The sequence below is a fragment of the Hemibagrus wyckioides genome, linkage group LG01, assembly GCF_019097595.1.
Source record: "Hemibagrus wyckioides isolate EC202008001 linkage group LG01, SWU_Hwy_1.0, whole genome shotgun sequence".
NCBI classification, from domain to species: Eukaryota; Metazoa; Chordata; class Actinopteri; order Siluriformes; family Bagridae; genus Hemibagrus; species Hemibagrus wyckioides.
Genome location: NC_080710.1, coordinates 34,005,780 through 34,029,719, shown reverse-complemented (window position 1 = coordinate 34,029,719; position 23,940 = coordinate 34,005,780). Strand labels below are relative to the sequence as shown.

At 45.3% G+C, this 23,940-nt stretch overlaps 1 protein-coding gene across 7 annotated transcripts in view; it reads right to left on the bottom strand.

Moving 5' to 3' along the window:
- si:ch73-103b11.2 (protein outspread) overlaps positions 1–23,940 on the bottom strand; it is a 134,939-nt gene that overhangs the window by 28,772 nt on the left and 82,227 nt on the right. For 6 of the 7 annotated variants that reach the window (XM_058399904.1, XM_058399896.1, XM_058399870.1 and 3 more), the window contains 7 exons: positions 20,884–23,940; positions 19,572–19,719; positions 18,878–18,983; positions 9,427–9,586; positions 1,853–1,960; positions 1,686–1,772; positions 135–294 (listed from right to left, as the gene is read on the bottom strand). The exon at positions 20,884–23,940 is cut by the window's right edge and continues 741 nt beyond it. In XM_058399904.1, coding sequence (XP_058255887.1) covers positions 135–294; positions 1,686–1,772; positions 1,853–1,960; positions 9,427–9,586; positions 18,878–18,983; positions 19,572–19,719; positions 20,884–23,940 — 3,826 coding nt within the window. The other variant, XM_058399921.1, reaches the window with a different exon arrangement.

Here is a 23,940-nt window from a genome sequence, read left to right as displayed (position 1 = left end):
CTGAACATAAACAGTTCTAACATTGTGGGGAATTTCCTCAGAAGGTCATTTATAGGTAATGGACAAATAAGCGCAGACAAATGAAAGGTGTGTGTGTGTGTGTGTGTGTGTACAGCACTGAGGAGATTCTTTACCATATCCTGGTGTGTGTGTAGGCGTGTCTCTTTCCCCGAGGGCTTCCGTGGCAGCCAGTAGTTTCTCTCTCAGTTTGCTGATGTCACAGTCAGCTTTAGCTCTCACGATGCTCAGCTCTGTGTAAATGTCCTTATATTTATCAGATGCATACTTCTTATCCTGCACACACACACACACACACACACACACACATATATATATTTATGTAAAATAAGTTTACATAATGTTCCTTCTGCACAATTGGTTTTGAGCGAGGTCCCCACTAGACGTACGTGAAATTAATACAAAATTTTATTGCTAGTTGTTTCCTAACTATGCCTTTGTGTCTCCTAAATTCTAATGTTTGTGTTCACCTGCAAAACTACAACAATTATAGAAATGTTTCTGAACAAATAATCTAGTTTCTAGTAATGTCCTCACTACAAATATTAAAGTCCTCATGATGTTATAATTATAATGATATAATGTGTGTGCATTTAAATAATGTTTCTAATAACACTTTCAACATAATACACATATTTTAGCACGTGTGGTTTTTAGCATAAACACATCAGATAAAATGTAGTTTTCTTCCAGTCATATACATCTACATTAGGAAAATAGATATTTTACCAAAATACATGGAATTGTTTTGATTTAGGCTACACAGAAAACTTTTACACATATTTTTAAAGCTACATTTTAGCCTCAGTATATGTTCTTGCACCTCATTTCTTCTGAAGATCATGCTTTGATGATGTTATACAGTTACATGATAGCTTTTCTCACTGTAAACATCTAATTCTTTAAAGCTGGTCATTTTGTTTTCCCAGCAGTTCAGTAGGTTAGAATTGTTAGAAGTCATCATGATGAACCAGGGTGAAATTCTCCATTTTCACACTTGGGGAATAATCAGACTTTTAAACATGTAAATATGTAAATATATTAGGGCTGGGTAAATCTCATTAATTAATTAAAGCTGACAATTATTTTATCACGCATTAACGCAGTTTTTATTATTTTGTAAATTATTTTAAAAGTCTGTTGCTCAGCAGCTCTGAATACACACACAGACAAACCACGGGTGACGGGAGGGGCGGGATGTTGATCTGTATTGGCTTGGGATAAATGTTATGACGCGTCAGAACCAATGAGAGCATTTGGGATAAGCGTAAGACTGCCGCGGGGCTGAAAGGAAGCAGAAAAGAAATAGAACGGGCAGATAAACAAACACGGAGAAAGGCACGGAACACACAGAGAGCGAGAGAGAGAGAGAGAGAGAGAGAGAGAGAGAGAGAGAGCATTAACGCGCGTTAATTCATGACAATCATGCGATTAATCGCGATTAAAAATTTTAATCGTTGCCCAGCCCTAAATTATATATATATACTTTATATTATATACTGACTGTGCACTAAAGTCTGCAGAAAGCAAAGGTTTAACTTTTTATCATGAGATATATGTATATGATATATGTATGAGTAATGTCCAAACAAAGCATGACTGTAACTTTTGTCCTCATAATGCAACACAAGTGTGTGTGTGTTTGTGTGTGTGTGTGAGTGTGTTACCCTCAGTGCAGACTGAAGCTCATCCTTCAGTGAGTTGATCTCCTGTTTCAGATACTGAATCTCTGAGTCCTTTATACGAAGCAGGACCTAAAACACAGTACATACTGAGTGTGTGTGTGTGAGAAATGTGCATGTCCTATGTATCAAAAAAATATGTGTTTGTTTACCTCTAGTTCGTAGAGGTCTTTGCCTTGTGTGAGTGGTGATGGTGTTTTCTCTCCACTGTAGCAGGAACGCATGCGAGAGATCTCCACTGTGAGGCGGTTATTCAGCTCCTAACACACACACACACACACACACAAACAAAAGTTGTTAGAACTCTATTCTATGACTGCACTTCTACCTGGTTGTGTGTGTGTAGTTGTTGATTCTCTCTCTGACACTGCTGCAGTGTGTGTGTGTGTGTGTGTGTGTGTACCTGGTTGTGTGTGTGTAGTTGTTGATTCTCTCTCTGACACTGCTGCAGTGTGTGTGTGTGTGTGTGTGTACCTGGTTGTGTGTGTGTAGTTGTTGATTCTCTCTCTGACACTGCTGCAGTGTGTGTGTGTGTGTGTGTGTGTGTGTACCTGGTTGTGTGTGTGTAGTTGTTGATTCTCTCTCTGACACTGCTGCAGTGTGTGTGTGTGTGTGTGTGTGTGTGTGTGTACCTGGTTGTGCGTGTGTAGTTGTTGATTCTCTCTCTGACACTGCTGCAGTGTGTGTGTGTGTGTGTGTGTGTGTACCTGGTTGTGTGTGTGTAGTTGTTGATTCTCTCTCTGACACTGCTGCAGTGTGTGTGTGTGTGTGTGTGTGTGTGTACCTGGTTGTGTGTGTAGTTGTTGATTCTCTCTCTGACACTGCTGCAGTGTGTGTGTGTGTGTGTGTGTACCTGGTTGTGTGTGTAGTTGTTGATTCTCTCTCTGACACTGCTGCAGTGTGTGTGTGTGTGTGTGTGTGTGTGTGTACCTGGTTGTGTGTGTAGTTGTTGATTCTCTCTCTGACACTGCTGCAGTGTGTGTGTGTGTGTGTGTGTGTGTGTGTGTGTACCTGGTTGTGTGTGTGTAGTTGTTGATTCTCTCTGACACTGCTGCAGTGTGTGTGTGTGTGTGTGTGTGTGTGTGTACCTGGTTGTGCGTGTGTAGTTGTTGATTCTCTCTGACACTGCTGCAGTGTGTGTGTGTGTGTGTGTGTGTGTGTGTACCTGGTTGTGCGTGTGTAGTTGTTGATTCTCTCTGACACTGCTGCAGTGTGTGTGTGTGTGTACCTGGTTGTGTGTGTAGTTGTTGATTCTCTCTGACACTGCTGCAGTGTGTGTGTGTGTGTGTGTGTGTGTACCTGGTTGTGCGTGTGTAGTTGTTGATTCTCTCTGACACTGCTGCAGTGTGTGTGTGTGTGTGTGTGTACCTGGTTGTGTGTGTAGTTGTTGATTCTCTCTGACACTGCTGCAGTGTGTGTGTGTGTGTGTGTGTGTACCTGGTTGTGTGTGTGTAGTTGTTGATTCTCTCTCTGACACTGCTGCAGTGTGTGTGTGTGTGTGTGTGTGTACCTGGTTGTGTGTGTGTAGTTGTTGATTCTCTCTCTGACACTGCTGCAGTGTGTGTGTGTGTGTGTGTGTACCTGGTTGTGTGTGTAGTTGTTGATTCTCTCTGACACTGCTGCAGTGTGTGTGTGTGTGTACCTGGTTGTGTGTGTGTAGTTGTTGATTCTCTCTCTGACACTGCTGCAGTGTGTGTGTGTGTGTACCTGGTTGTGTGTGTGTAGTTGTTGATTCTCTCTCTGACACTGCTGCAGTGTGTGTGTGTGTGTACCTGGTTGTGTGTGTGTAGTTGTTGATTCTCTCTGACACTGCTGCAGTGTGTGTGTGTGTGTACCTGGTTGTGTGTGTGTAGTTGTTGATTCTCTCTCTGACACTGCTGCAGTGTGTGTGTGTGTGTACCTGGTTGTGTGTGTGTAGTTGTTGATTCTCTCTGACACTGCTGCAGTGTGTGTGTGTGTGTACCTGGTTGTGTGTGTAGTTGTTGATTCTCTCTCTGACACTGCTGCAGTGTGTGTGTGTGTGTGTGTGTGTGTACCTGGTTGTGTGTGTAGTTGTTGATTCTCTCTCTGACACTGCTGCAGTGTGTGTGTGTGTGTGTGTGTGTGTGTGTGTACCTGGTTGTGTGTGTAGTTGTTGATTCTCTCTCTGACACTGCTGCAGTGTGTGTGTGTGTGTGTGTGTGTGTGTGTGTACCTGGTTGTGTGTGTAGTTGTTGATTCTCTCTCTGACACTGCTGCAGTGTGTGTGTGTGTGTGTACCTGGTTGTGTGTGTAGTTGTTGATTCTCTCTGACACTGCTGCAGTGTGTGTGTGTGTGTGTGTGTGTGTACCTGGTTGTGTGTGTAGTTGTTGATTCTCTCTGACACTGCTGCAGTGTGTGTGTGTGTGTGTGTGTGTACCTGGTTGTGTGTGTGTAGTTGTTGATTCTCTCTGACACTGCTGCAGTGTGTGTGTGTGTGTGTGTGTACCTGGTTGTGTGTGTGTAGTTGTTGATTCTCTCTCTGACACTGCTGCAGTGTGTGTGTGTGTGTACCTGGTTGTGTGTGTAGTTGTTGATTCTCTCTCTGACACTGCTGCAGTGTGTGTGTGTGTGTGTGTGTGTGTGTACCTGGTTGTGTGTGTAGTTGTTTATTCTCTCTCTGACACTGCTGCAGTGTGTGTGTGTGTGTGTGTACCTGGTTGTGTGTGTAGTTGTTGATTCTCTCTCTGACACTGCTGCAGTGTGTGTGTGTGTGTGTGTACCTGGTTGTGTGTGTGTAGTTGTTGATTCTCTCCCTGACACTGCTGCAGTGTGTGTGTGTGTGTGTGTGTGTACCTGGTTGTGTGTGTAGTTGTTTATTCTCTCTCTGACACTGCTGCAGTGTGTGTGTGTGTGTGTGTACCTGGTTGTGTGTGTAGTTGTTGATTCTCTCTCTGACACTGCTGCAGTGTGTGTGTGTGTGTGTGTGTACCTGGTTGTGCGTGTGTAGTTGTTGATTCTCTCTCTGACACTGCTGCAGTGTGTGTGTGTGTGTACCTGGTTGTGTGTGTGTAGTTGTTGATTCTCTCTCTGACACTGCTGCAGTGTGTGTGTGTGTGTGTGTACCTGGTTGTGTGTGTAGTTGTTGATTCTCTCTCTGACACTGCTGCAGTGTGTGTGTGTGTGTGTGTGTACCTGGTTGTGTGTGTGTAGTTGTTGATTCTCTCTCTGACACTGCTGCAGTGTGTGTGTGTGTGTGTGTGTGTACCTGGTTGTGTGTGTGTAGTTGTTGATTCTCTCTCTGACACTGCTGCAGTGTGTGTGTGTGTGTGTGTACCTGGTTGTGTGTGTAGTTGTTGATTCTCTCTCTGACACTGCTGCAGTGTGTGTGTGTGTGTGTGTGTACCTGGTTGTGTGTGTGTAGTTGTTGATTCTCTCTCTGACACTGCTGCAGTGTGTGTGTGTGTGTGTGTGTGTACCTGGTTGTGCGTGTGTAGTTGTTGATTCTCTCTCTGACACTGCTGCAGTGTGTGTGTGTGTGTGTGTGTGTGTGTGTGTGTACCTGGTTGTGCGTGTGTAGTTGTTGATTCTCTCTCTGACACTGCTGCAGTGTGTGTGTGTACCTGGTTGTGTGTGTAGTTGTTGATTCTCTCTCTGACACTGCTGCAGTGTGTGTGTGTGTGTGTACCTGGTTGTGTGTGTAGTTGTTGATTCTCTCTCTGACACTGCTGCAGTGTGTGTGTGTGTGTGTGTGTGTGTGTGTACCTGGTTGTGTGTGTGTAGTTGTTGATTCTCTCTCTGACACTGCTGCAGTGTGTGTGTGTGTGTGTGTGTACCTGGTTGTGCGTGTGTAGTTGTTGATTCTCTCTCTGACACTGCTGCAGTGTGTGTGTGTGTGTGTGTGTGTACCTGGTTGTGTGTGTAGTTGTTGATTCTCTCAATGACACTGCTGCAGTGTGTGTGTGTGTGTACCTGGTTGTGTGTGTGTAGTTGTTGATTCTCTCTCTGACACTGCTGCAGTGTGTGTGTGTGTGTGTGTACCTGGTTGTGTGTGTAGTTGTTGATTCTCTCAATGACACTGCTGCAGTGTGTGTGTGTGTGTGTGTACCTGGTTGTGTGTGTGTAGTTGTTGATTCTCTCTCTGACACTGCTGCAGTGTGTGTGTGTGTGTACCTGGTTGTGTGTGTGTAGTTGTTGATTCTCTCTCTGACACTGCTGCAGTGTGTGTGTGTGTGTGTGTGTGTGTGTACCTGGTTGTGTGTGTGTAGTTGTTGATTCTCTCTCTGACACTGCTGCAGTGTGTGTGTGTGTGTGTGTACCTGGTTGTGTGTGTGTAGTTGTTGATTCTCTCTCTGACACTGCTGCAGTGTGTGTGTGTGTGTACCTGGTTGTGTGTGTGTAGTTGTTGATTCTCTCTCTGACACTGCTGCAGTGTGTGTGTGTGTGTGTGTGTGTGTGTACCTGGTTGTGTGTGTAGTTGTTGATTCTCTCTCTGACACTGCTGCAGTGTGTGTGTGTGTGTGTGTACCTGGTTGTGTGTGTGTAGTTGTTGATTCTCTCTCTGACACTGCTGCAGTGTGTGTGTGTGTGTGTGTGTACCTGGTTGTGTGTGTGTAGTTGTTGATTCTCTCTCTGACACTGCTGCAGTGTGTGTGTGTGTGTGTGTGTGTACCTGGTTGTGTGTGTGTAGTTGTTGATTCTCTCTCTGACACTGCTGCAGTGTGTGTGTGTGTGTGTGTGTACCTGGTTGTGTGTGTGTAGTTGTTGATTCTCTCTCTGACACTGCTGCAGTGTGTGTGTGTGTGTACCTGGTTGTGTGTGTGTAGTTGTTGATTCTCTCTCTGACACTGCTGCAGTGTGTGTGTGTGTGTGTGTGTGTGTACCTGGTTGTGCGTGTGTAGTTGTTGATTCTCTCTCTGACACTGCTGCAGTGTGTGTGTGTGTGTGTGTGTGTGTACCTGGTTGTGCGTGTGTAGTTGTTGATTCTCTCTCTGACACTGCTGCAGTGTGTGTGTGTGTGTGTGTGTGTGTACCTGGTTGTGTGTGTGTAGTTGTTGATTCTCTCTCTGACACTGCTGCAGTGTGTGTGTGTGTGTGTGTACCTGGTTGTGTGTGTAGTTGTTTATTCTCTCTCTGACACTGCTGCAGTGTGTGTGTGTGTGTGTGTGTGTGTACCTGGTTGTGTGTGTGTAGTTGTTGATTCTCTCTCTGACACTGCTGCAGTGTGTGTGTGTGTGTGTGTGTGTGTACCTGGTTGTGTGTGTGTAGTTGTTGATTCTCTCTCTGACACTGCTGCAGTGTGTGTGTGTGTGTGTGTGTACCTGGTTGTGTGTGTGTAGTTGTTGATTCTCTCTCTGACACTGCTGCAGTGTGTGTGTGTGTGTGTGTGTGTGTGTGTGTACCTGGTTGTGTGTGTGTAGTTGTTGATTCTCTCTCTGACACTGCTGCAGTGTGTGTGTGTGTGTGTGTGTGTGTGTGTACCTGGTTGTGCGTGTGTAGTTGTTGATTCTCTCTCTGACACTGCTGCAGTGTGTGTGTGTGTGTACCTGGTTGTGTGTGTAGTTGTTGATTCTCTCTCTGACACTGCTGCAGTGTGTGTGTGTGTGTACCTGGTTGTGTGTGTAGTTGTTGATTCTCTCTCTGACACTGCTGCAGTGTGTGTGTGTGTGTGTGTGTACCTGGTTGTGCGTGTGTAGTTGTTGATTCTCTCTCTGACACTGCTGCAGTGTGTGTGTGTGTGTGTGTGTGTACCTGGTTGTGTGTGTAGTTGTTGATTCTCTCTCTGACACTGCTGCAGTGTGTGTGTGTGTGTGTGTACCTGGTTGTGTGTGTAGTTGTTGATTCTCTCTCTGACACTGCTGCAGTGTGTGTGTGTGTGTGTGTGTACCTGGTTGTGTGTGTGTAGTTGTTGATTCTCTCTCTGACACTGCTGCAGTGTGTGTGTGTGTGTGTGTGTGTACCTGGTTGTGCGTGTGTAGTTGTTGATTCTCTCTCTGACACTGCTGCAGTGTGTGTGTGTGTGTGTGTGTGTGTGTGTGTACCTGGTTGTGCGTGTGTAGTTGTTGATTCTCTCTCTGACACTGCTGCAGTGTGTGTGTGTGTGTGTACCTGGTTGTGTGTGTGTAGTTGTTGATTCTCTCTCTGACACTGCTGCAGTGTGTGTGTGTGTGTGTGTGTGTGTGTGTGTACCTGGTTGTGCGTGTGTAGTTGTTGATTCTCTCTCTGACACTGCTGCAGTGTGTGTGTGTGTGTGTACCTGGTTGTGCGTGTGTAGTTGTTGATTCTCTCTCTGACACTGCTGCAGTGTGTGTGTGTGTGTGTGTGTGTGTGTGTGTACCTGGTTGTGCGTGTGTAGTTGTTGATTCTCTCTCTGACACTGCTGCAGTGTGTGTGTGTGTGTGTGTGTGTGTACCTGGTTGTGTGTGTAGTTGTTTATTCTCTCTCTGACACTGCTGCAGTGTGTGTGTGTGTGTGTGTGTGTACCTGGTTGTGTGTGTAGTTGTTGATTCTCTCTCTGACACTGCTGCAGTGTGTGTGTGTGTGTGTGTACCTGGTTGTGTGTGTAGTTGTTGATTCTCTCTCTGACACTGCTGCAGTGTGTGTGTGTGTGTGTACCTGGTTGTGTGTGTGTAGTTGTTGATTCTCTCTCTGACACTGCTGCAGTGTGTGTGTGTGTGTGTGTGTGTGTGTGTACCTGGTTGTGTGTGTAGTTGTTGATTCTCTCTCTGACACTGCTGCAGTGTGTGTGTGTGTGTGTGTACCTGGTTGTGCGTGTGTAGTTGTTGATTCTCTCTCTGACACTGCTGCAGTGTGTGTGTGTGTGTGTGTACCTGGTTGTGTGTGTAGTTGTTGATTCTCTCTCTGACACTGCTGCAGTGTGTGTGTGTGTGTGTGTGTACCTGGTTGTGTGTGTAGTTGTTGATTCTCTCTCTGACACTGCTGCAGTGTGTGTGTGTGTGTGTGTGTGTGTGTACCTGGTTGTGTGTGTGTAGTTGTTGATTCTCTCTCTGACACTGCTGCAGTGTGTGTGTGTGTGTGTACCTGGTTGTGTGTGTGTAGTTGTTGATTCTCTCTCTGACACTGCTGCAGTGTGTGTGTGTGTGTGTGTGTGTGTGTACCTGGTTGTGTGTGTAGTTGTTGATTCTCTCTCTGACACTGCTGCAGTGTGTGTGTGTGTGTGTGTACCTGGTTGTGCATGTGTAGTTGTTGATTCTCTCTCTGACACTGCTGCAGTGTGTGTGTGTGTGTGTGTGTGTGTGTGTACCTGGTTGTGTGTGTGTAGTTGTTGATTCTCTCTCTGACACTGCTGCAGTGTGTGTGTGTGTGTGTGTGTGTGTGTACCTGGTTGTGTGTGTGTAGTTGTTGATTCTCTCTCTGACACTGCTGCAGTGTGTGTGTGTGTGTGTGTACCTGGTTGTGTGTGTAGTTGTTGATTCTCTCTCTGACACTGCTGCAGTGTGTGTGTGTGTGTACCTGGTTGTGTGTGCGTAGTTGTTGATTCTCTCTCTGACACTGCTGCAGTGTGTGTGTGTGTGTACCTGGTTGTGCGTGTGTAGTTGTTGATTCTCTCTCTGACACTGCTGCAGTGTGTGTGTGTGTGTGTGTGTGTGTGTGTGTACCTGGTTGTGCGTGTGTAGTTGTTGATTCTCTCTGACACTGCTGCAGTGTGTGTGTGTGTGTGTGTGTACCTGGTTGTGCGTGTGTAGTTGTTGATTCTCTCTCTGACACTGCTGCAGTGTGTGTGTGTGTGTGTGTGTGTGTGTGTACCTGGTTGTGCGTGTGTAGTTGTTGATTCTCTCTCTGACACTGCTGCAGTGCCTGTCTCTCAGCCTCTAGTGCCTGAGCGAGGTGTGTGTTCTCCAGACATTTCTGAGAGTACTGCTCTGACAACACCTCCAACTCACGATGGATTGACTGTAGCTCCTCCCTACACACACACAAAAATATACATACAAAGGAATATGAACAAAAACACAGAAACTAAAATAAACAAACACACAGTGACATAGTGACACACAGTAACAGTGACACACAGTGACACACAGTGACACACAGTAACAGTGACACACAGTGACACACAGTGACAGTGACACACAGTGACAGTGACACACAGTGACAGTGACACACAGTGACACACAGTGAGACACAGTGACACACAGTGACAGTGACACACAGTGACACACAGTGACAGTGACACACAGTGAGACACAGTGACACACAGTGACAGTGACACACAGTGACAGTGACACACAGTGACACACAGTAACAGTGACACACAGTGACACACAGTGACACACAGTGAGACACAGTGAGACACAGTGAGACACAGTGAGACACAGTGACAGTGACACACAGTGAGACACAGTGAGACACAGTGACACACAGTGACAGTGACACACAGTAACAGTGACACACAGTGACACACAGTAACAGTGACACACAGTAACAGTGACACACAGTAACACACAGTGACAGTGACACACAGTAACAGTGACACACAGTAACACACAGTGACACACAGTAACAGTGACACACAGTAACACAGTGACACACAGTAACACAGTGACACACAGTAACAGTGACACACAGTGACACACAGTAACAGTGACACACAGTAACAGTGACACACAGTAACACACAGTGACAGTGACACACAGTAACAGTGACACACAGTAACACACAGTGACACACAGTAACAGTGACACACAGTAACACAGTGACACACAGTAACAGTGACACACAGTAACACAGTGACACACAGTAACACAGTGACACACAGTAACACAGTGACACACAGTAACAGAGACGCACAGTAACAGTGACACACAGTAACACACAGTGACACACAGTAGCAGTGACACACAGTAACAGTGACACAGTAACACACAGTGACACACAGTAACAGTGACACACAGTAACAGTGACACACAGTAACAGTGACACACAGTAACAGTGACACAGTAACACACAGTGACACACAGTAACAGTGACACACAGTAACAGTGACACACAGTAACACACAGTGACACACAGTAACAGTGACACACAGTGACACACAGTGACAGTGACACACAGTAACAGTGACACACAGTGACACACAGTGACAGTGACACACAGTGACAGTGACACACAGTGACACACAGTGACACACAGTAACAGTGACACACAGTGACAGTGACACACAGTGACAGTGACACACAGTGACACACAGTGACAGTGACACACAGACACACAGTGACACACAGTGACAGTGACACACAGTGACAGTGACACACAGACACACAGTAACACACAGTGACACACAGTGACAGTGACACACAGTGACACACAGTAACAGTGACACACAGTAACACAGTGACACACTAACACAGTGACACACAGTAACACAGTGACACACAGTAACACAGTGACACACAGTGACACAGTGACACACAGTGACACAGTGACACACAGTGACACACAGTAACACACAGTGACACACAGTAACAGTGACACACAGTAACAGTGACACACAGTGACACACAGTGACAGTGACACACAGTAACACACAGTGACACACAGTAACACAGTGACACACAGTGACACAGTGACAGTGACACACAGTAACACAGTGACACACAGTAACAGTGACACACAGTAACACAGTGACACACAGTAACACAGTGACACACAGTAACACAGTGACACACAGTAACAGTGACGCACAGTAACAGTGACGCACAGTAACACAGTGACACACAGTAACAGTGACACACAGTAACACAGTGACACACAGTAACAGTGACACACAGTAACAGTGACGCACAGTAACAGTGACGCACAGTAACACAGTGACACACAGTAACAGTGACACAGTAACACACAGTGACACACAGTAACAGTGACGCACAGTAACAGTGACGCACAGTAACACAGTGACACACAGTAACAGTGACACACAGTAACACAGTGACACACAGTAACAGTGACACACAGTAACAGTGACGCACAGTAACAGTGACGCACAGTAACACAGTGACACACAGTAACAGTGACACACAGTAACACAGTGACACACAGTAACAGTGACGCACAGTAACACAGTGACACACAGTAACAGTGACACACAGTAACACAGTGACACACAGTAACAGTGACACACAGTAACAGTGACACACAGTAACAGTGACACACAGTAACACAGTGACACACAGTAACACAGTGACACACAGTAACAGTGACACACAGTAACAGTGACACACAGTAACACAGTGACACACAGTAACACAGTGACACACAGTAACACAGTGACACACAGTAACACACAGTAACAGTGACACACAGTGACACACAGTAACTGACACACAGTAACACAGTGACACACAGTAACACAGTGACACACAGTAACAGTGACACACAGTAACACAGTGACACAGTAACACACAGTAACAGTGACACACAGTAACACAGTGACACACAGTAACACAGTGACACACAGTAACAGTAACAGTGACACACTAACAGTGACACACAGTAACAGTGACACACAGTAACAGTGACACAGTGACACACAGTAACAGTAACACAGTGACACACAGTAACAGTGACACACAGTAACACAGTGACACACAGTAACACAGTGACACACAGTGACACACAGTGACACAGTAACAGTGACACACAGTGACACACAGTAACACACAGTAACAGTGACACACAGTGACACACAGTGACAGTGACACACAGTAACACAGTGACACACAGTAACAGTGACACACAGTAACACACAGTAACACAGTGACACACAGTAACAGTGACACACAGTAACACAGTGACACACAGTAACACACAGTAACAGTGACACACAGTAACACAGTGACACACAGTAACACAGTGACACACAGTAACAGTGACACACTAACAGTGACACACAGTAACAGTGACACAGTAACAGTGACACACTGTAACAGTGACACACAGTAACAGTGACACACAGTAACACAGTGACACACAGTAACACAGTGACACACAGTAACACACAGTAACAGTGACACACAGTAACACAGTGACACACAGTAACACAGTGACACACAGTAACAGTAACAGTGACACACTAACAGTGACACACAGTAACAGTGACACAGTAACAGTGACACACTGTAACAGTGACACACAGTAACAGTGACACACAGTAACACAGTGACACACAGTAACACAGTGACACACAGTAACACAGTGACACACAGTAACACACAGTAACAGTGACACACAGTAACACAGTGACACACAGTAACACAGTGACACACAGTAACACACAGTAACAGTGACACACAGTAACACAGTGACACACAGTAACACACAGTAACAGTGACACACAGTAACACAGTGACACACAGTAACACAGTGACACACAGTAACAGTAACAGTGACACACTAACAGTGACACACAGTAACAGTGACACAGTAACAGTGACACACTGTAACAGTGACACACAGTAACAGTGACACACAGTAACACAGTGACACACAGTAACACAGTGACACACAGTAACAGTAACAGTGACACACTAACAGTGACACACAGTAACAGTGACACAGTAACAGTGACACACTGTAACAGTGACACACAGTAACAGTGACACACAGTAACAGTGACACACAGTAACAGTGACACAGTGACACACAGTAACAGTGACACAGTGACACACAGTAACAGTAACACAGTGACACACAGTAACAGTGACACAGTGACACACAGTAACAGTAACACAGTGACACACAGTAACAGTGACACAGTGACACACAGTAACAGTAACACAGTGACACACAGTAACAGTGACACAGTGACACACAGTGACACACAGTGACACACAGTGACACACAGTGACACAGTAACAGTGACACACAGTGACACACAGTAACAGTGACACACAGTAACAGTGACACACAGTAACAGTGACACACAGTGACACAGTGACACACAGTAACTGACACAGTGACACACAGTAACAGTGACACACAGTAACACAGTGACACACAGTGACACAGTGACACACAGTGACACAGTGACACACAGTGACACAGTGACACAGTGACACACAGTGACACACAGTGACACAGTGACACACAGTGACAGTGACACAGTGACACACAGTGACAGTGACACAGTGACACACAGACACACAGTGACACACAGTGAGACACAGTAACAGTGACACACAGTAACAAACAGTAACACACAGTGACACACAGTAACACACAGTGACACACAGTGACACACAGTGACAGTGACACACAGACACACAGTGACACACAGTGACAGTGACACACAGTGACAGTGACACACAGACACACAGTGACACACAGTGACAGTGACACACAGTGACAGTGACACACAGTAACACACAGTGACACACAGTGACACACAGTGACACAGACACACAGTGACACACAGTGACACAGTAACACACAGTGACACACAGTAACAGTGACACAGTAACACACAGTGACACACAGTGACACACAGTAACACAGTGACACACAGTGACACACAGTAACACACAGTGACAGTGACACACAGTAACAGTGACACAGTAACAGTGACACAATAACACACAGTGACACACAGTAACAGTGACACAGTAACAGTGACACAGTAACACACAGTGACACACAGTAACACAGTAACACACAGTGACACACAGTAACAGTGACACACAGTAACAGTGACACACAGTAACACAGTGACACACAGTGACACACAGTAACAGTGACACACAGTAACAGTGACACAGTAACAGTGACACACAGTGACACACAGTAACAGTGACACAGTAACAGTGACACAGTAACACACAGTGACACACAGTAACAGTAACACACAGTGACACACAGTAACAGTGACACAGTAACAGTGACACAGTGACACACAGTAACAGTGACACACAGTGACACACAGTAACAGTGACACACAGTAACACAGTGACACACAGTGACACAGTAACACACAGTGACACACAGTAACAGTGACACAGTAACACACAGTGACACACAGTGACACAGTGACACACAGTGACACACAGTAACAGTGACACAGTAACACACAGTGACACACAGTAACACAGTGACACACAGTGACACACAGTAACACAGTGACACACAGTGACACACAGTAACACACAGTGACAGTGACACACAGTAACAGTGACACAGTAACAGTGACACAGTAACACACAGTGACACACAGTAACAGTGACACAGTAACAGTGACACAGTGACACACAGTGACACACAGTGACACACAGTAACACAGTGACACACAGTGACACACAGTAACACTGACACAGTAACAGTGACACACAGTAACACAGTGACACACAGTGACACACAGTGACACACAGTGACAGTGACACACAGTAACACACAGTAACAGTGACACACAGTAACACACAGTGACACAGTAACACAGTGAGACACAGTGAGACACAGTAACAGTGACACACAGTAACAGTAACAGTGACACAGTGACACACAGTAACACAGTGAGACACAGTAACAGTGACACACAGTAACAGTGACACAGTGACACACAGTAACACAGTGACACACAGTAACAGTGACACAGTGACACACAGTGACACAGTAACACAAAGTGACACAGTGACACAGTGACACAGTAACACACAGTGACAGTGACACACAGTGACACAGTGACACACAGTAACACAGTGACACACAGTGACACACAGTGACACTGACACACAGTAACACAGTGACACACAGTGACACACAGTGACAGTGACACAGTGACACACAGTGACAGTGACACAGTGACACACAGTGACACACAGTAACACAGTGACACACAGTGACACACAGTGACACAGTAACACAGTGACACACAGTAACACAGTGACACACAGTGACACACAGTGACACAGTGACACAGTAACACAGTGACACACAGTGACACACAGTGACACACAGTAACACAGTGACACAGTAACACACAGTGACACACAGTGACACACAGTGACACACAGTGACACAGTAACACACAGTGACACACAGTGACACAGTAACACACAGTGACACACAGTAACACAGTGACACACAGTGACACACAGTGACACACAGTGACAGTGACACAGTGACACACAGTGACACAGTGACACACAGTAACACACAGTGACACACTGACAGTGACACACAGTGACACAGTGACACACAGTGACACAGTAACACACAGTGACACACAGTGACACAGTAACACACAGTGACACACAGTAACACAGTGACACACAGTGACACACAGTGACACACAGTGACAGTGACACAGTGACACACAGTGACACAGTGACACACAGTAACACACAGTGACACACAGTAACACAGTGACACACAGTGACACAGTAACACAGTGACACACAGTGACACACAGTGACACAGTGACACACAGTGACACACAGTAACACAGTGACACACAGTAACACAGTGACACACAGTGACACACAGTGACACACAGTAACACAGTGACACACAGTGACACAGTAACACAGTGACACACAGTGACACACAGTGACACAGTGACACACAGTGACACACAGTGACACAGTGACACACAGTGACACACAGTGACACACAGTGACACAGTAACACACAGTGACACACAGTGACACAGTGACACACAGTGACACACAGTAACACACAGTGACAGTGACACACAGTGACACAGTAACACACAGTGACACACAGTGACACACAGTAACACAGTGACACACAGTGACACAGTAACACAGTGATACACAGTGACACACAGTGACACAGTGACACACAGTGACACACAGTGACACAGTGACACACAGTGACACACAGTGACACACAGTGACACAGTAACACACAGTGACACACAGTGACACAGTGACACACAGTGACACACAGTAACACACAGTGACAGTAACACACAGTGACACAGTAACACACAGTGACACACAGTGACACAGTGACACACAGTGACACACAGTGACACAGTGACACACAGTAACACACAGTGACACACAGTGACACAGTAACACACAGTGACACACAGTAACACACAGTAACACACAGTGACACAGTAACACACAGTGACACAGTAACACACAGTGACACACAGTGACACACAGTAACACACAGTAACACACAGTGACACAGTAACACACAGTGACACACAGTGACACACAGTAACACACAGTGACACAGTAACACACAGTGACACACAGTGACACAGTGACACACAGTGACACAGTGACACACAGTGACACACAGTGACACACAGTGACACACAGTGACACAGTAACACACAGTGACACACAGTGACACACAGTGACACAGTGACACACAGTGACACACAGTAACACACAGTGACACACAGTGACACACAGTAACACACAGTGACACAGTGACACAGTAACACACAGTGACACACAGTGACACACAGTGACACACAGTGACACAGTAACACACAGTGACACAGTAACACACAGTGACACACAGTGACACACAGTAACACACAGTAACACACAGTGACACACAGTAACACACAGTGACACACAGTGACACAGTAACACACAGTGACACACAGTGACACACAGTGACACACAGTAACACACAGTAACACACAGTGACACACAGTGACACAGTAACACACAGTGACACACAGTGACACACAGTGACACAGTGACACACAGTGACACACAGTGACACACAGTGACACACAGTGACACAGTAACACACAGTGACACAGTAACACACAGTGACACACAGTGACACACAGTGACACACAGTGACACACAGTGACACAGTAACACACAGTAACACACAGTGACACAGTAACACACAGTGACACACAGTGACACACAGTAACACACAGTGACACAGTAACACACAGTGACACACAGTGACACACAGTGACACAGTGACACACAGTGACACAGTGACACACAGTGACACAGTAACACACAGTGACACACAGTGACACAGTAACACACAGTGACACAGTGACACAGTAACACACAGTAACACACAGTGACACAGTAACACACAGTGACACACAGTGACACACAGTGACACACAGTAACACACAGTGACACAGTAACACACAGTAACACACAGTGACACAGTAACACACAGTAACACACAGTGACACAGTAACACACAGTAACACACAGTGACACAGTAACACACAGTAACACACAGTGACACACAGTGACACAGTGACACACAGTGACACACAGTGACACACAGTGACACAGTAACACACAGTGACACACAGTAACACACAGTGACACACAGTGACACACAGTGACACACAGTGACACAGTAACACACAGTGACACACAGTAACACACAGTGACACACAGTGACACACAGTGACACAGTAACACACAGTGACACACAGTAACACACAGTGACACACAGTGACACACAGTGACACACAGTGACACACAGTGACACACAGTGACACACAGTGACACAGTAACACACAGTGACACACAGTAACACACAGTAACACACAGTGACACACAGTGACACAGTAACACACAGTGACACACAGTAACACACAGTGACACACAGTGACACAGTGACACACAGTGACACACAGTGACACACAGTGACACAGTAACACACAGTGACACACAGTAACACACAGTGACACACAGTAACACACAGTGACACACAGTGACACAGTGACACACAGTGACACAGTAACACACAGTGACACACAGTGACACACAGTGACACACAGTAACACACAGTGACACACAGTGACACACAGTGACACACAGTGACACACAGTGACACACAGTGACACAGTAACACACAGTGACACAGTAACACACAGTGACACACAGTAACACACAGTGACACACAGTGACACAGTAACACACAGTGACACAGTAACACACAGTGACACACAGTAACACACAGTGACACACAGTGACAGTAACACACAGTGACACACAGTGACACAGTAACACACAGTGACACACAGTAACACACAGTGACACACAGTGACACACAGTGACACAGTAACACACAGTGACACACAGTAACACACAGTAACACACAGTGACACAGTAACACACAGTGACACACAGTGACACACAGTGACACACAGAAGTGATGATCTCAGGGTCTTGACTGTAAAGAAAAATCTAAAGGATTGTTTTTATAAGATGTATCAGGTGTGTGTACTCACTCGTACTGCATGCGCAGTTGTTCGATGTCTGCACTAACTCCACTCAGCTGCGCTCGCTGAGTTTTCTCCAATTCTTCACGGTGAGCATTTTTCATTGCCTCAATCGCTACACACACACACACACACACACACACACACACACACACACACACAATTAATCTGAATCTGTAGTAGTTTATCAGAACACTAGTTATAAACAGCACCTAAAAATGGTCTTACTGTGACATCTATAAACCACTAGTGTGAGTAATCAAAATGTAAAGATTCTCGTGAGGAGAAGTGTGTGTGTGTGTGTGTGATGTGGTGAAGGAGTCTCCAGTGTCAGTGCTGTGAAGCTGGAACATCTTCAGGACAGAGGAACTCTAGAGAAAGAATAAAGAGAGACTGCTGAGGGGACGAGTGTTTATAGCTGAAGAGAGAGAGAATAAAGAGAGACTGCTGAGGGGATGACTGTTTATAGCTGAAGAGAGAGAATAAAGAGAGACTGCTGAGGGGATGACTGTTTACAGCTGAAGAGAGAGAGAATAAAGAGAGACTGCTGAGGGGATGACTGTTTACAGCTGAAGAGAGAGAGAATAAAGAGAGACTGCTGAGGGGATGACTGTTTATAGCTGAAGAGAGAGAATAAAGAGAGACTGCTGAGGGGAGTGTTCTTATTCCAGTATCTGGTTATTAAGTTGTTATGATTAGATACCAGCGATGGTGGCGTTGGTCTCTTCCTCCAGCAGTCTCTCTCTCTCCTCCAGGAGCTTGTTAATTTCACGCTGATGCTGACGCTGAAGATCCTCAATCACCTTCTGATGAGTTTCCTCCATCGCTGCAAACCCACGCTCACACGTCTCCTGCAAGAACACACACACACACACATCTACATACAGACACCTATATACACACACACATACACTAGCCAATAATCAGTTAGAATAACATGATAATGAACATGGAAGTTCTACTTCTACTCCTCCAGAGATAAAGTCCCTCAGGAGGACAGCTGTGTTCTGTGGGTTCTACATTTGGAAAATAGGAATTCTGTTGAAAATAAAATCTGTCAAAACTGTCACTTGATCTAGAAATAATTAAATATAAATCAACATAAATACTGAATAATCACAAGGTAAAGACCGGGCTGTGTTCCCGGAAGTGTGAGTTCTTCATTTCTGTACACACAATTTATTTCATTATAAAGACTTTAACCTTTCATTATAAAGACTTTGACCTGAAGCCTGAAAACACAAGCTGGAGTGATTTTATATTCTACAGTTATTTTATTTAAAGAAAACACTTGTTTTTTCCCCCAATGTAATCACACTACAGTTTGTAAATATAGTAATACTATTTCTTATACGTTAATTACTATCCAGTGTTGACATTTCATAGGCCATGCTCTCAATCATCCACAACCCCAAACTTATTAGTAGTAGTAGTAGTAGTAGTAGTAACAGTAGTAGTAGAAGACAATACAGCATGCAGTTTGGTGTCATGTGTCCAGATGTAAGTGAACATTTTTATATATTATATACACATACATATTTTGGGTATTTTGAAGAAGATATCTCCAGATTATAAAATAAAAAATTAATTTATATGAAATTATGAAATAAGAACTCTACACTAAATTTAGGTAGGTCTTGCTGCTAAAGATCTAAGACTAAATGGTCACAGATAAAAATGTGACTCCTCATCTCTATGTACTTCCTTAGACTACTTGGATTCTAGCTCCACCCTGACCACGCCCCCTGATCACTGCTCTCACCTCTTTCTCACTAGCCTTATTGTTTACACATCTACTCATTCACAGTTGTGATGAAGGTGTTTGTGATGTTTACTGGAATATAAACATGTTTAGAGTAAGTAATCATTGCCAACTATCTAGCTTTTACTGACTGAATCTAGCTTTTACTGACTGCTACAACACGAGGAAACAAAACTCTACAGGTGATGCAACCTTCACAAACCATCTATATGTAGGTGACTTGTTTGAAATGGTTTAAAGTGGTGGTGTGAACCTTAAGACTGTCGAAGTCTTTCTGGTACTTTTCTCGTAGACTGGCCATGTCTCCATCTGGTGGTTTGTTCTCCAGTTCATCACGCATGTTCATCATCTGCAGCTCCAGCTCCTGCACTCGGCTCCTCAGCAGTGACATTGAGTCCCTGCTGGCCTCCGGTTCATGCCCCTTCTCCTCCTCCTCCAAATGACCTTCCCCTTGTGCCTCTGTTGTGGAAGGATGATGTGTATCATCTGCTATTGTCTCTAATCTCTCTCCGAGAGTGCGAATAGTCTGACTGTACCGGTCATGAAGTTTCTGGATTTCTTCCTGATGAACGTTTTCCAGTTCCTGAACCTTCCCACGGAGATCATGCTCCAGCTTGCATATGTGTTCCTTGTGCCTCAACTCAGCTCCTTCAACTTCCTGCAGTAAGTTTTCCAGCTTCTCTTGTGTGTTTTCAGCACGTTCGATTAACGCTAGCTCACTGGTTGCTCGTTCCTGCTGTGTGCGACCCAGTTCTTCTGCATGCATTCTTTTCATCTCCTGCACCTCCCTCTGGAAAGCTTTTTCCATTTGTACAATCTGCTCCTGTTGTCTGCCCATCTCCTTAAGCTGCTTTGCTGCCTCCTCTCGTAGAGTTTCATTTTCCTCCTGAATGGAGTTTATCGTTTTGAAGTACTGAATCCGTTCCTCTTCCAGGCTACTTTGGAAACGCTGGTGGATAGCTGCTACATGCTGGGCATGCTCCTGGACCAAGGTGGCCATATTGTGGCTAGTCTCCTGGCAGAGTGAAAGCTCCCTCTCATGTTCAGCTCGCAGTCGACAGGCAACATAAGCTACCTGCACTTGAATCAGAGCCTCATGCATGCTGAGAGAGTTGCACGCCAGGACGCCGGTGTCTCTGGGTCCTAACACTGCTTGAAGTTGATCTGCAAGTCTACCAAGGACAGAGCTGTTATCCTCCTCACATGCCTTCTCCAGCTGCTCAGACATGTGGTAAAGGACCTCTGTTTGTCTCTTTAGCTCAGTAATGAGACTCTCTTGCCTAGTATCCAGCGATGCTACTGATTCTGTAACACATGATTGCATGATTCCAGCTAAGTGTCTTTCTATTATTTCTTGAGCAAGAGTGTGAGCTTCTTCCCTCTCAATCTGCTGTGCATAAGGGGCAAGTTCAGGAGGGTTGATTTCAGAAAGATTGGTCTCTGTATCAGCATGAATTTTATCACCAACATCTTGGATAACATTTTCAGTGATGAGAGGCATGGCTGCTTCGCTCACAACTATATCCCTTTGCTGCAAGATTTCCTTTACCTTGACTAAGTCTCTTTGCAGTTCCTCAAACCTATCTTGATAAGAGTGCTTTAAGTTCTGAAGAGAGAACGCAAGTTCTGCATTAATACAAGCATTGTGAATTGTATTTTGATCAAAAACACTCTTACCAAGTGTCTGCAAATTGTCTGACTGTTCACTAAAGGTATGTGCTTGGTGCAGCTCATTTTTCAGCTCATTCATCAGTATGCTCTGTAATTTTAGTTTCCTCGTCAGAATGTCAGTGTAAATCACAGAAAGGCAATCCTGGTGGTTCATTTTAACCTGTTGGGATTCTTTGTTTATCTCACTAAGACTTTGCATTAGTTCTGATTTTGGATCTTGAAGAGAAAATGCCATTTTCTCCAAAACAGTCCCTTCAAAGGCTAACATTCTTGCAAGAAACTTAACTGCGCTTTTATCCAACGGTGCATGGGCATCACTCTGACAGGTGACAGAATCTTCATATCGGGCAGCAACTTGCCTAATGTGCAAGGATGCACTAACCAAGTCTTTCTCAATCTCAGCTAAGGTGAGAACTTGTGCTTGTACTGTTCCTTCTTCAGCCTGACTGTTAAGAATCTCCCTTACCCTAACCCTGCAGGACTCCACAAAAGCCAGGGCTTTCTTGTAGTCTTCATTGTTGACACTATCCTGTACAGTGCCATACAAGCAAGAGTGGGATTTACCATCCTGGTCTGGTTCAGCAGAGGTATCATCACAGCATACTTCCATCAAACCTTTGATGCCAGGCTGCTCTTCTTCATTTTGCTTCTTTGATGTCATATCTCTAAGCTTCTCTTCTGTGACCTGGAGCTTTGACTCTAATGCATGGATGATGGACAAAAATTTTTCTGTATCACTGTAGTACTGAAATGTGTTCTCACTTACTAAGCTGATATCCTGGGACAAGTCCTGGATGGTGTCATCAGTGAGGTTTAGGCTTGTTTCTGGTACAAGGTCCTGCTGCTCCCCTAGAGTAAATAGGTATGTGTTATCTGGTGGAACCCTTTCGATTCTCTGAGACTGGTGGTATTTTTGGCACTGGATGTTGGAGAAGCGGATCCTCTGCCGTTTGGCAAAGGACACTTCAGTCTCCGAGCTGCTTCTTGCAAGAGTTAAAGAGGAAGTGGTAGAAAAGGATATATCACGCTCTGCTTGTTTTTCTAGTGTGTCAAGGACATCCTCCTGAGAGCCACATCGTTCCAGTCTAAGGTTTGCATACCCCAAACGCAAAGCATTGAGATGTTCTTCCAGTTCAGATATTCGGTCCTCTGCTACCACCAGCTTCTCCTGCAACTTCTGCTCCACCTCTCTAGGTCCAATCTGACTAAGAAGCTCGTCCTTTGCCTTCAGACGCTGTTCAGTCTCCTCCAGACTGCTGCCTAGAGCAGCCATCTTGACAAGGGCTTCATTCAAATCCTGGTCTTTTTGTCTCATCAACTTCTCATATGTCTCCTTTGTCTGTCGGACCTCCTCCTCCTTCTCTCGCAAAACACAAGTGATTCTTGCAAACTCCTTGGAAACTCGCTCATATGAGCTTTCCAAAGAGTAGTAGTCTGTCTCTTCTGTCTTTAGCTGTGCCTGAAGTTTTCCTACCTCCCTGTCTGCCTCTGCAATCTGATTAACCAATTCCTGACAGCGACATGTAAGGTGATCTCTCTCATCTTCCAGCCTTCTCACACTCTCCCGAAGGTTCTCGATCACATCTGCCTGTTCGTTCAGAACCTGCTGCAGACGTAGAATCTCTTCCCTGACCTCTGA